We start from the raw sequence: 14,799 nt of genomic DNA, 5'->3' as shown, positions 1-14,799 counted from the left end.
GCACGGTCCCCTCTCCTGCCAGATGATGACAAGGCCCCAGGGAATAGTGGAAGGATGAGATGAAAGAAACCTGGCCTCTTGAATGACTAAGTAAAGGAGAGTTGCCCCAGCAACCTACATTCTCCTCCAGGACTGTTATATGAGCAAGAAATAAGTTCTGGGTTGACTCATTACATGAGGCTACCCTAACTAAAACAATGCCCAACGCCAAGTACAGTACCTGGTCCGTAATTAGCCCTCAATGAATAGTGATTGAATGACTGACTGTTGCACACTTAATAATGATGTGTTCAGTGATGAAATGTCTTTTCCCAACACTCGTTCTTCATTTACTAAGCTCCCTGAGGACAAGGATGTTTCATCAATCTCTATACGCTCTGTGCTTTCCACTGTACCTAAACCTCAGTAGTCATTCAATGGATGTGTGTTGCATTGAGTTTCTAGGCAATATAAGGGAGACAACGACTGGCAAAGCATGGTCAAGATGCATGAGTATGAGGACTTGTTAGACATGACCGTGACCACCAATGCTGGTGCACTTCTTGCAAGGCTCTTCACCTGCTTCTTATTTGTAACAATTGGAAAGGTAATAACTTTTACAATTCCCATTTTAGATACAATAAATCTGAGTTCACAGACGAATCTTACTCAAGATTTTACTTTTTAAAGTGATAAAGCTAGAATTAATTCTTTTTTTTTTTTTTTTTTGAGAGGGAGTATCACCCTGTCAACTAGGCTGGGGTGTGATCTCAGCTCACTGCAACCTCCACCTCCCGGGTTCCAGCGATTCTCCTGCCTCAGCCTGAGTAGCTGGGATTACAGACGCCCACCACCATGCCCAGCTAATTTTTGTATTTTTAGTAGAGACGGGATTTCACCATGTTGACCAGACTGGTCTCGAACTCCTAACTTCAAGTGATCCGCCCACCTCGGCCTCCCAAAGTGCTGGAATTACAGGTGTGAGCCACCGCACCCAGCCCAAGTCATTGTTTAGGAATACTTATTGAGTGCCTAAGATGGGCTAGTTCCCTGGCTGAAGCTTCTGTACCTAATAGGGGCTTAGGAAATATGAGAACCCAAAGTTCTGAAGAAACTGGAATTACCTCCCAGAAGACAAATGGGAGGCTCCAGGCTCCAGGCTCCAGCCGAGGACTGAGAAAACCGTCTGTGTCATGCAGCTGACGTGTTGAGCTGGCATGCCACTGCTGCTGCTGTGTGCCTTATGCAAGTTCCTGGGTGGTCTGCCAGACTCTCTGCAATCAACAACAATGCAGGGACCCCCTTCGTAGCTCTTCTACTTGCCCAGTCTAATGGCCCTGGCATTCTAAGTCTGCCCTTTTCCATACATTCTTTCCTCCTTTCTGTGCCAGGATTTCAGTAGATGATTTAGAGTGAGTTCCGGGCCATTTAGCTCAGTCAGAGATTTGGGTGAAAGTTTCCTCCCATCCATCCCAAGCCTCAGATAGCCCATCAGGGTATGACCAGCTCCTGTGAAGGAAGGGGAAGAAAAGCTAGTGGAGATTTTCAGGCACAGAGTAGGAGAAGTTTCCTCAGCTGCTGCATTTGCCCACTTTAATCTGGCTGTACACGGCTTGTCAATAATAGATTGGATGGAAAATTTAGGACAAAAAAACTCAGGAAGACGTAACTTGCCTACGCAGAGACTGCAAAGGGCCTGGAGGGTCGCTGGCAGGCTGGATGATATATCGCCGCAAAGAGGGCAGGCGCTGTTTTCTGAAGGGGTGGGTAGCCGAAGGGAAAGAGGAAGATTAGATGACCAGTTCTTCGCAGGGGCTCAGCCTTTCCCAGCCTGGAGACACTCCTCTCTGTGCTTGGGCGCCTCTCTCTGTAAATAAATCCAGGCTGCTCTTACAGGGCATGATGTCCCACATACCGTACATCTGAGGTGGGGTGAAATACAAATATGCCTTTTCATAATAGCTTTACACCTGGTGCAGCAGAGGGCCGGTTTATTACCTTGGTAAACAAAAGTTAGAATTCAAGCAAAGTACAAACTTTGCCGAAGGCACTTCTGACAGTGCACCTTGTGTTTGTGAAGTGAACTCGATATATATACGATGTGAAGCAATGGAGGGCTGGGTTTTTTCTTTCTTTCTTTTTTTTTTTTCACTTGTCTGATTTGCAAGGTTTAAAAGTTCGTGTGTGTTTGTGTGTGTGTGTGTGTGTGTGTGTGTGTGTGTGAGAGAGAGAGAGAGAGAGAGAGAGAGAGAGAGAGAGAGAGAGAGAGAGAGAGAAAGGTTGGAGGAATTTACTTTGGCTCTGGCTTTTTCCAGCATTTTGAAATCATGCTGTTTAGCGTGGAAAAAAATATGTAAACCGATTTATGTTGTTTTCCAGAGATAGTGTACTTCTTGCTGCCCTCAGAGTGACAATGAGAATTTTTGCATCAGAGACAGGGTAAACCAGTTTGGGGAACACACAAAGGAACCAGGATTTGCATTAAATCTTACTTAAATTAAACATTAAAAAATAAATATTTATTTAGTGCCTTTTTTTTTTTGCACCAAGCACAGAACCAAGAACTTTCATCACCATTATTTCATTTAGTCTTCTCAATCGCATGAAGCAGGGATTCTTGATAAAAATGTCCATTTTGCAGGTGAGGAAACTGAGGCTACGGTTGCTCAAGCATTCAAGCTTGTGTGTTCTAATTCCAAATTCAGGTTTTCATGCACATCCTCTGAGCTGTACATAGGATCACAGACTACATGGTGTCCTGTCACTTTGTTTCTCTTTCCTGAACTCCTGCATTTTTCTACCTTGTTCTCTGCCTGTACTTGGGGCAATGACTGATCTGCTCCATTCTGTGGTGTATTTCGCCCAGATGATTTCCATCCTGCTTACCCATCGCCTGGTCATTTGAGCTGCCGTACGACCAGCCAGCACCTTCATACATTCCAATACCAAGGATCTGAAACATGTGGATTAGATTTCCCCTCAAAACACACGTAAGCTGAAAAGCTAAGGCAGCAAGAACAAAGCAAGAACACATCTTACGTTTGGTTAGCTCCACAAATGCCTCTGCATTCTCCCATCCCCAGCTTGAATAAATCAGATAAGCTTCAGCAAAAGCATCTGAACTTTTTGGATTCTTTTCTAAAACAAGCCTTTGAACCTGAAGAACTTTGCCTATCTCCGCGTGTTCACTCCTCAAATGTTCAGCTGGGGCTTGCCCACTGCACAGCTCGAGCTGGTGAAATTTAACTCTTTCATCCACAGATTAATTTTCAACCCGTCTGAAGTGACAGTAAACTTATTAGGCTCATTTTAAAGAAGACTTGCTATGAATGTGCCAGCTTATGCCTGTCTCCACAGACGAAGGATTCCTTCAGGGAACATATTAAACTGAGACTAGTGAGAGGTGATGCCATTAAAGCATTGTCAGTTCGGCAGTTTTAGGGTACCAGAGCTGTAGCTGCTTGTCCTTAGCAGGATTTCAAGAGAAAGCCTTGTCTCCCTCCTCCAGATCCCCTGTTACCTCCACCCCCTACCATGGATGCATCTTTAATTGCAGTTCCTTGAGGAATGCCTTTGGCTTTATTTATTACAAGCTGTTAGAAAATTATTGGAACACAAATACTTATTACAGTGAACAGATTTCAGTTGCAAATGGATTCAACACAATTCCTGTGCCGAAGCCCCGGAGGGAACAGGAATGGAGATCTCTGGGCTGTGAAATGAAGCTTGGTCAAGAATGCTCCTTCAGAGACTCTGCTCTGAAAACCCAGGAGAGCCAAAAAGTGGAAGGCTAGCATTTAAATGAACTCTAAAGAGCATCTAACCAACCCCTTTGTCTTACAGAGGAGGAAATCGAGGTTCAGTGGAACCAGCAAGGCTGAGGCTAAAATAGCCAGCCAGCAATAGGCCTCTGCAACTTCCTGGCCAGGCTTTATAGCTCTCTTCTATGCTGTCTTTTATACCCAGAGAAAGTGAGATTAAATAAAGCCAAAAAACTGACCCTAAACCCTGGCCTGGATCCATGTATCCTGGCTTTTCATTACAGCTTGTCAATACATGTCCATAGATTGAGTCCATAGAAAGATGCTCACCCCAGGCCGGAAGAGAGACAAGAAACCTGGAATCCTTCTGAAACATTGACTGGAAATCTTACTCAACGTTAAGAGATCTTAGTGTATGTTTACATGGTAATACTTCTAGACCAGACAGGCAATGCTTAAAGAGAAATCTATACTCCTTTCCTACTTTAAATTTCATTCTCATTAGCTTTTTTGATTTTCTTCCTGGTTACTCTCAGCTGCTATGGATCCTTATCATTGGGAAGTGCAGTTAGTCCACGATGGAGTTCTCAATTGAAGTAACTGATAGCGCATGAGAATATTAGGGCTAGAAGAAAACTTAATGATACTCTGGGCCATATTCTTCAGTTTCCAGTTGAGTACAGTGGGTCTGAGAGAGGTTAAGTGACTTCAGGCAGGGTCACTGGGTGCACTATGGACTGCAAAACATTGAATTGCCCCACCACGTGAAAGGAGGTTCCTTCATCTGACAATGACAAACCACTTCCCTTTGTAATACTTAGGTGTCTTTTATGAATTATTAATGGATTGTGCCCAGTTTTACAGAGCCGAATGTGTATTGCAGCCTAGTCCTAAGAAAACCACTGACATCTGCATGAGGTATGGATCATGAGTTATCCTCAGCATCTTTTGTTTCACAGAAAGACCAGTAAACAGAAGTCAGGGGAATTTTCCAAGATTACATGATGAGTCAGCAAAGGCTCTGGGGCGACAAGCTGTTACTGGATGAGGAATCAGAAGATACAAATTCCAGTCTTCACACTGTCTCTAATCATGTGGGAGATCTTGGGCAAGCCACTTCTGTCTCTGGGTCTCAGTTTCTTCACCCGTAGAAGGGCCTTTCAGGATGGCCTCTAAGAACCTTTCAGCTTGCTGTGGCCTATGGATCTAGAATACAAGGTTCAGAGCTATTTCACGTGTAAAATGTGATTGTGCAAAGCCACAATGATACACCCTCAGAATTCTTAAACTTTAAAGGTTAAATGGGTTTTGCCTCCAAAATTGGAAGCGGTTTAGCAATCTGTATGCAAATAACAATAGTAGTAACAATACCTTTTTTTCTTCAATTTTTTTCAAGCTCTTGGTGATTGCAGTACTTGTCTGCTTGCAAGGGCAATCATATAACACAATAAACTAATAACAGACAATGAGAGAACTCAGAAATGTGATATCTTTATTATTTTTACTTTTTGAAAAATAATAAGCAAAATAAATGGTATTTATTAAAAACTTACCATATGCCATGCAGTTTATATGTACCATCTGTTTTAAGATATATAAACAGTGTTATCATACTCTTTGTATAGACGATGAAACTGAGATTCAGTGATGAAATAATTCATCCATTACATATACAACTATTAACGAATAAAGCCCAGAGTTGAAGCCAGCTTTCTTGACTCCAAAGCTTATGTTTCCTACAATTACAGGTTGCATACATAAAATAGTACTGCCTTGTTTGTTAGCAAAAGTGTTTTTCCATAAGAAAATAAAATTAAATACATGAACATTTTATTGGACGTGACAAAGAACACCACCACAGCTTCCCTGGGCTGCAACATTTGAACATCTTTGAAAACAGACCAAAAAATTTGAGGCGTTAGTCTGAGTTTCCCCCAGTAATTTAGGAAGGATAGATACCTACGTCTAGAATTATTTCATTCAGAAATATTTACTAGTATGTCCATAAGATCTAGGGCCAGGTGGCCATTTCTTGTTTGGAATTTGCATAATTTCACATATGCACTAGGCATTTGTCTTGACCCACTCCCCATTTATTCAATCCTGTAATCCTCCTAGGGATATAGGACAATATTAGAGTGGATTTGAAGAACCTGTTTCTGATTCACAGTCTCCCCTAAGAGGGGACGTGTGTATAGGGTCCCGTCAAAGTTATCCATACAAACAATCTCTAAGGCTATAGACCAATCCAAGACCAGATCCCATGTGTTCATTCATCCTTTCTTGACAACCTTGGATGATTCCAGCACAGTGAAAGACTAATACTTCCAAGACAAATAAGATTGAGCCTTGAGCTGACGTTGGACACCTAATCTAGGCCAGGCCTGGACACCTAATCTAGGCCAGGCCTAGACTCCAGGAAAAACCATGGGCAGCTCCATTTTACCAGCTTCCAAGGTCTAGAAATAAAAGTGAAGTGATGTGACAGAAAGCCCTGTATTTTCTGTTTGGGCTTTCACCAGAATGAAAATTACTGTGCCTCTTTTGCCATCGTATAATTGCCAAGAACCAGGTAATGTTAAAGTTGGAAGGGACACTAGAGATTTAGCTATCACTTCTGTTCCAATCTCTCCTTTTGGAGATTTCACTTCAGAGAGTGAAAAACTTGTCTAAAGTCGCCAACAGAGCATGGGGCAAGGCTAGGACTAAAACCCAGGTCTCCTGGCTCCAGGCTCGATGCTCCTTCCACTGCTATTGTTTAATTGCCTTGGTAATGGGAAAGACATTAGCCGAGAAGAAAAAGAAACCAGTCTTTGTTAATGAAAAAATGTGATTCAATGGACAGATAGATCTGTGCCTCCTCTAACTACCATGACTCATGGTTATGTTGGGCTAATTCCATGGCCTAGTAGCAAAATGCCTATGCTGCAGTCACTATGAATGTCCTGAATGCAGCAGACTTTTTCATAGCTCTAAACACCACCTTCCCTGGACCCAGAATATCCTCTCATTTGTCCTCATAGCAAACGATTACTCTTTTAGAACTCTTTCCATTGCTTCCTTTGTAGAGATGTGGTTAATTTATGCTGGGTCAACTTAGATAAGATGGAGCTACATTTCTCAGACCCCCTTCCCTGCAGAGTTCCATATTAGCGTTGGCCACAAGAGATATTTTGCACAATATTTGAAATATAGAAGTGAAGCGACTGTTTTAACATTTAGAAGGTTGGTGCAGGACGCCCCGTACTGTGGTGTCTTACACATGCGTCTCTGATCTGCTGGCTCACCTGGTCTAGGTGGGGCAGCAGCTGAGCCCTTGGCTTCTCCAGTTCCTACCTCTCTGAATCCTGGGCCAGCATGAATAGCTCTGTGAGGAAGGTCACCAGATTTTTCTCCAGGTCACCAACATTCTCTGCTGGAGGCAGTGAGAGACAGGAATAGGTGCTAGTGTGCCTGGCAAGGTCCAGACCATCATTGCTGTCTCCTGCTGCACTCCCATTTCTTTTTCTCCACTGCCTACCCTTAAAGTCCAGCACAAACTCAGAAGCAACAGCCAATTCCTACAGTTGTACTCAGTAAGGTCTGACAGTAAATTTCTTGTCCTGTATCACACAAAGTGGTTCTGCTTGTCTGATAGAATACTAACTGGATCAGGAGTCTTCTGTGAATCCCTCAGAATTAATCATTTCCCTGCCACACACCTCTATTAAAGCATATAACACAACATGCTGTACTTTCATGATTGACAAGTATCTCTCCCACTGATGGGGACAACTGACATGTATTGCATGCTTACTTTGTGTCAGGCACTATTCTCAGCACTGTTTAATCCTTACAACAACCTGATGAAGTCAGAGTTGTTATTTTTCTTCCCATCTTATAGACAAGGCAACTCAACTGAGGACCAGACCAGTTAAAAGACTTGCCTGTGCTTTCACAACTAGGAAGGAGAGAATCCAGGATTCGGAAACAGACAGCCCAGCCCCAGAGCTAACGCCCTCACCCTCCCTAGGTGAGCTCTTGAAGGAGCAAGTCTTATCTGTGAAGGAAAGATCTATATGCTAAGCTTGAAGAGAAAATGACTTTTCTACAAAGTTGAAGAGGGTTGATGGAAATGGAAGCTTGGGGGTCTAGGGTCCTAATGTACCCCGAATGACATGCTTCCCAGACTGGAAGTTGAGATTGTAAGTGCTCCATAGTCAATGCCTTGTTAGTGGACAAGAGACCTGCTTACATATCAGTTATGCATCACCTGAAAGCCATCAGTGTGCTCTCTGGGAGCTGTAGATACTAACACTGCCTCACACCACTGGATGAGCCTGCTTTTCTCCCTAGCCCAAGCAGATGCCCCACCCTGGGTGGAGCTCTCTCCTGTGGGTCTCCCCGAGTGGAGGGCTGAGGCTTCTGGAGGGAAGAGTTCCCACACAGGTGCCTGGTATGCAATTAGTGTTTAACACCTCATTTTTATGTAATGGTGAAATATGACTTCAGAACAATAGTTCGTGTATAGTAAATGTGGGCTGGGACTCATAATTTTTAACGTGGCCATCAAGTTCTAAATATCAGACTAGAATAAAAATTCAAGTTTGGATTTCAAAACAGAGTATCATGCTGTTCAACATGAAATTGAGCTTTCCTTATTCCCTTCTACATACGGGAAAATTTAAGGCCTTCATCTTACGTGTAATACGTCAAAGATAAATACACATACACACACAAATAAAAAAGAATAAATAAATAAAAGACAAAAGATAAAAAACAAAATATATAGAAAAAAATGGTTAGAAATAAAAATCAATGCTACAACAGCAACATCAAATGCCTGTCTTGCTCTTCTAGGACACAGAAGGGAGGCAGGTCTGGAAGGTCTAGAGGCTTCGTGCCACTTAAAGTGTTCTACACAAGAGGAGAAAACCCAGCCAGGTGCAGTGGCTCACGCCTATAATCCCAGCACTTTGGGAGACCTAGGCGGGTGGATCGTGAGGTCAAGAGTTCAAGACCAGCCTGGTCAACATGGTGAAACCCCGTCTCTACTAAAGATACAAAATGTTAGCTGGGTGTGGTGGCACGCACCCGTAATCCTGGCGACTCAGGAGGCTGGGCAGGAGAATCGCTTAAACCTGGGAGAGTTGGAGGTTGCAGTGAGCTGACATCGCACCACTGCATTCTAGCCTGGGCAATAGGGTGAGACTCTGTCTCAAAAAAAAAAAAAAAAAAAAAAAAAAAAAAAAAAAAGGAGAAAACCCATAACACATTCACTGCATCATCAATATTTGCTATCAATATTATGTAGATGTTCCACATAAGCCAATGATGAGAAAAGCTTGTAAAAATTGAGTTCATGGCTTTTATTCATGACCAGACTTGGACTGGATCTCTGAATTTATCAAGTTCAAGCTTTCATTTCAAGATGAGAAAACTGAGGGCCTGTGAAGATAAATCCTCCAATTCAGACTGATACTAGCAGACTAGAGAGCAGGCCCAGAAGAAAGGTTTCCTATCCAGGAAGCAGCAGGATCAGGCTGAGGAATTTCTCTGTATCTTATCGAGACATGGGAAGTGTTAGTGAGGAGAAGATATGTTTGGCAGGTAGAGTCAAAAGGATTTGGATATGGGGGATGAAATTTCTGTCTTTAACTTAACAAAAAAAATAGTCTACCTCAGAACTTTTGGCTGCTACCCATTTTGAATGCTCATTAACTGAAAAACAGTATATATTTATTATAGAAAATTTGGAAATTAAATAAAAAGAATTAAATTACTCATAATTCTGCCACCTAGAAAAAACCTTTGCCAATATTTTGATTTTCACTTTTTTAAAAAGTGTAATTACATGGCATGTTCTATTTGGTAATCTAATGTTGATTGTTTTTGTCATTGTTGTTGTTTGTTTGTTTGTTTGTTTTGAGACGAAGTCTCACTCTGTCACCCAGGCTAGAGTGCAATGGAGCTATCTCAGGTCACTGCAACCTCTGCCTTGCAGGTTCAAGCGATTCTCCTGCCTCAGCCTCCCGAGTAGCTGGGGATTACAGGCACCCGCCACCATGCCCAGCTAATTTTTTTTGTATTTTAGTAGAGACAGGGTTTCACTGTGTTGGCCAGGCTGGTCTTGAACTCCTGACCTCAAGTGATCCACCTGCCTCAGCCTCCCAAAGTGCTGGAATTACAGGCGTGAACCACGGCGCCTGGCAGTTTGTATGTTTTAATGAAACTCTTTTTCATAATGTTAAATACTCTTCCACTGTGAAATGTCCTTAGTGGCTGCCTAGTTATTTCACCCTATGACTAGAGTGATTCAATGTGTTTCTTACTATTGGACACTTTGGTAACTTCTCTTATTTCCCATCACAAATAATAATGAGATAAATGTCTTTGGGTCTCTGGTTATTCCTGGGTGAATTTTTAAAAATATAATTTCAACTTGTATTTTAGATTCAGGGGGTAAATGTGCAGGTTTGTTACCTGGATATACTGTGTGATGCTGAGGTTTGGAGTATGATTGATCCTTTCACCCGGGTACTGAGCATAGTGCTCAATAGTTTTTCAACCCTTGCCCCCCTGCCTCCCCCTCTAGTAGCCCCCAGTGTCTTTTGTTGCCATCTTTATGTCCATGAGTGTCCACTGTTTAGCTCCCACTTATGGATGAAAGCATGTGGTGTTTGATTTTCTGTTTCTGTGTTAATTCACTCAGGATAATGGCCTCCAGCTGCATCCATGTTGCTGCAAAGGACATTATTTCCTTCTTTTTTATGGCTGTATATATTCCATGTCATATATGTACCACATTTTCTTTATCCAATCCCCCAGTGATGGGCACCTAGGTTGATTCTTTATCTCTGCTGTTGCGAGTAGTACATGATGAACATACAGGATACAGGTACATGTGTCTTTTTGGTAGAACAATTTATTTTCTTTTGGATATATACCTAGTAATGGGACTGCTGAGTCAAATGGTAGTTCTAAGTTCTTTGAGAAGTCTCCAATCTGCTTTTCACAGTGGCTGAACTATGTACATTTCCACTAACAGTATTTAAGCACTCTCTTTTCTCCACAGTCTTGAGAGCATCTGTTGTTTTTTGACTTTTTAATAATAACCATTCTGACCGGTGTGAAATGGCACCTCATTGTGATTTTGATTTGCATTTCTTTGATGATTAGTGATTTTAAGCATTTTTCATGTTTGTTGGTCATTTGTGTTGGTCTTTTGAGAAGTTATGGTTCATAGCATTTGTCTGTTTTTTTTTATGAGATTGCTTTTTGCTTGTTGAATTGTTCAGGTTCCTTATAGATTCTAGATTTTAGACGTTTGTTGGATGCTTAGTTTGCAAATATTTTCTCCCATTCTGTAGGTTGTCTGTTTACTCTGTTGATAGTCTCTTTTGCTGTGCAGAAGCTCTTTAGTTTAATTAGGTCCCAGTTGTCTATTTTTGTTTTTGTTGAAATTGCTTTTGGATACTTAGTCATAAACTTTTTCCCAAAGGCAGTGTCCAGAATGGTGTTTCCTAGATTTTCTTCTAGGATTCCTATAGTTTGATGTCTTACATTTAAGTCCTTAATTCATCTTGAGTTAATTTTTGTTTATGGTGAAAGCTAGGGGTCCAGTGTCATTCTCCTGCATATGGCTAGCAAGCCATCACCATTCTATTTATTTGATAGGAAATCATTTCCCCATTGTTTGTTTTTGTCAACTTTGTTGAAGATCAGATGGCTGTATGTGTGGCTTTATTTCTGGGTTCTCTATGCTGTTCCATTGGTCTATGTGTCTATTTTTGTACCAGTACCGTGTTGTTTTGGTTACTCTAGCCTTGTAGTATAGTTTGTTCTTCTTCTTTTTTTTCTTAATGATCCAAATATTTCACCTGAATAGTATAGTTTGAAGTTGGGTAATGTGATTCCTCTGGCTTTGTTCTTTTTGCTTAGGATTGTTTTGGCTATCCAGGCTCTTTTTTGGTTCCGTAAGAGTTTTAGAATAGTTTTTGCTAGTTCTGTGAGAAATGACATTAGTAACTGAATAGGAATATCATTGAATTTGTAGATTGTTTTGGACAGTGTGGCCATTTTGACAATATTTATTCTTTCAATCTATGGGCATGGACTGTTTTTCCATTTGTTTGTGTCATCTAGGATTTCTTCCAGCAGTATTTTATAGTTCTCCTTGTAGAGATTTTTGTTTTGTTTTGTTTTGTTTTGTTTTGAGATGGAATCTTGCTCTTTCACCCAGGCTGGAATGCAGTGGTGCAATCTTGGCTCACTGCAAGCTCTGCCTCTCGGGTTCCAGCAATTCTCCTGCCTCAGCCTCATGAGTAGCTGGGACTACAGGTGCGTGCCACCATGCCTGGCTAATTTTTGTATTTTTAGTAGAGACAGTGTTTCACTGTTTTAGCCAGGATGATCTCGATCTCCTGACCTCATGATCCACCTGCCTTCACCTCCCAAAGTGCTGGGATTACAGGCATGAGCCACCATGCCCACAAGATTCTTAACATAGAATTGATGGAACTAAGTGAATGACACTTTTAAAATTTGACAAATGTATATCCAAGTCATGCATGGAGAACATAGATCTATTTACACTCCCAGCAATAGTGTAGTCTATGAATGTTTGCTTCATTATCGCCTTCTGCTACAACTGTCTGAAGTTCTGAGGAACTCTTCGAAATTATTATAATTATTGATGTGCAAGCATTTATTATTTCTACTTGGTTTCAATAAAAATGATAAAACTAAGTGATACTACAAAATAAATAACTTATAAGTAATTTCTATTTTACATTGCTTGAATTTTTATATTTCTTAATAAACATAAGTTTTCATAGAATTATAAGTAGGTATATATAGAACACAGCATTATTTTATATGAACATTTCTATAAAATGACATAATGTGCACACTTGACATTTTAAAACTAAAAAAATCTTTAAATTGATATAGTGATCCAGGATGTAGATATCTTGAGTTTGGTGAGCCAGGTCTCCATATATGAGTTGTTTTCAACGTGACTGGAATTAACAGGTTAGACAGTATGAACTCTTTTGGAGTTCCTACTACACGCTACTGTCTCACGTTTAGTGGTGCTTTGTATGTCATTGAGAGCAAAAACAACCTCCATTATTGCTTTTGATGACAATTTTTACAAACACTTTAATTTTTACAGGAATTAACATCTCATTTTTTCTCAAACTCCCAAATCCCTATTTTTATAACTTACTGTGAAAGTCCAAAAGGAAATGAAAAGCTAAAGGATGTATTAAAAAATACAGTTGATTTTTGAACAACACAGGTTTGAACTGTAAGGGTCCACTTATATGCAGATTTTTTTTTTCAATAAAAGTTACACCCAGAATGCCTGCCTCTCCTGCCTCTCCCTCTACTTCTTCCACCTCTGCCACTACTGAGACAACAAGACCAATCCCTCCTCTTTTTCCTCCTTCCCAGCCTACTCACGTGAAGATGATGAGGATGAAGACCTTTACGGTGATCCACTTCCACTTAATAAATAGTAAACATGTTTTCTTTTTCTTATGATTTTCTTACTAACATTTTCTTGTATCTAGCTTACTTTAATGTAAGAATATAGTATATAATACATATAACATACAAAATGTATGTTAATTGGCTGTTTATGTCATCAGTAAGGCTTTCTGTCAACAGTAGGCTCCTAGTAGTTAAATTTTATGGGAGTCAAAAGTTACACATGGAATTTTGACTGCAGGGCATCAGCACCTCTAACCCCGACATTGTTCAAGGATCAATTGTTTAGTTGTATATTTATATGTACATTTTAAACTTTGATTATACAACTAACATATGTTGGATGTAGAAAATTACAGATTAGAAACTAAAAAGAAGAAAGTTTAAACAACTCCCTATTATATCATGCAGAGATAATGCTATTTATTGAATAGTTTCCAGTCTTTTCTTTATGGAAATGTATACACACTGCCCATACTGCTTTTATAACTCACCATGATACATTGTGAACATAGTATCATGCCAATATGCTAACAAGTACATAATTTTAAATAGCTTTCTAGTATGTGCCAGGCACAGTAATATGCAATTATGAGGAAGATATGGCCTGGTCCTCGGGGATCAATTGGGGAGAGCAGGAAAGAACAGATGCTTTCTAAGCTGTGGTGTGGTGCTCTTTCTCCTGGTTTATTTTTATTACTAGGTAAAGCTTGACTCCTTAGCATTTTTATTTTTACAGTCCCAGGACATTTAAATCTCAGTTTTCTTACACTTGCCTTTAGGTTACAGTGTCCTATTCATTTACTTTTGATCCATGGACAATTGAGAGTTTTTAGTATTCAGTGAGTCCCTGTATGGCATGGTAGAGCACAGTTCTCAGAAGTTGTGGAAGACAATCTTTCCAACAGCAGGTGCTCCAGTGGTGCTACAGGTAGAAATGGATCCTGGCTTTTGGGGACAATGGTCTCCCTTGTGCTTCAGTGTCCCTGTAGTAATAAGGGAACTCTCTCATTTCCCAGAGAGCTTTCTGCTCCTTAACACCTGCTGTGATCTGTGCAGACATCTGTGAGGCAATTTGGGTTCTATAGAGTAGTAAGGTTAGACTTAGGGAAACAAAGTATGTGACTGAAGCCCTGCCTAGAAGAAGCACAGCAGAGCCAGGATAAAGCCCAGGCTTTGTGATGCCAGTACAGCTCTCTTTCTATTCTTCCCCAGCTCCACTGAAGGCATGGCTGACGTGGCTGCAGAAGGTGAATGCGTCAACGACATCAGTGCTCTCTGCTCTTCACATGCACACACACACATACACACACACACACACGAAACACATGTGTGAGTACCCTCACATGTAAACAGGCAATCTAACCAAAATGCTCCTAGGCATTCTGTAAGTGCTCCCCACCTGGAAGGATCTGTCTTGTCTTGCAGTTCTTGCACCACTGTTTGGTGTCTTGACCACCCAAAGCAAGAGGCCACCTCCAGACAAACCAGGATCCCTTTCTCTGGGATTTTCCAACCCTGCATCACATATGCCCCTGGGGCATGCTTTCCCCAAGCAGGCAGGGTCAAGAGACTCAGTGTGATGGAT

The 14,799-nt window shown here is 41.0% G+C and overlaps 1 protein-coding gene across 4 annotated transcripts in view; it reads left to right on the top strand.

The window, feature by feature from the left end:
• The window catches only part of LOC106997166 (uncharacterized), a 102,563-nt gene that overhangs the window by 63,324 nt on the left and 24,440 nt on the right, over positions 1–14,799 (top strand). For 3 of the 4 annotated variants that reach the window (XM_077991230.1, XM_077991232.1, XM_077991231.1), the window contains 3 exons: positions 7,624–7,752; positions 13,176–13,239; positions 14,427–14,461. In XM_077991230.1, the coding sequence (XP_077847356.1) occupies positions 13,191–13,239; positions 14,427–14,461 (84 nt within the window). In that variant the 5' untranslated portion in view covers positions 7,624–7,752; positions 13,176–13,190. Of the gene's footprint in view, positions 1–7,623; positions 7,753–13,175; positions 13,240–14,426; positions 14,483–14,799 lie in introns of all 4 variants that reach the window. The other variant, XM_077991229.1, reaches the window with a different exon arrangement.

The sequence above is a fragment of the Macaca mulatta genome, chromosome 2 (genome assembly GCF_049350105.2).
Source record: "Macaca mulatta isolate MMU2019108-1 chromosome 2, T2T-MMU8v2.0, whole genome shotgun sequence".
NCBI classification, from domain to species: domain Eukaryota; kingdom Metazoa; phylum Chordata; class Mammalia; order Primates; family Cercopithecidae; genus Macaca; species Macaca mulatta.
The sequence above is the reverse complement of the archived record's forward strand: the minus strand, read 5'-3'. Positions and strand labels throughout refer to the sequence as shown.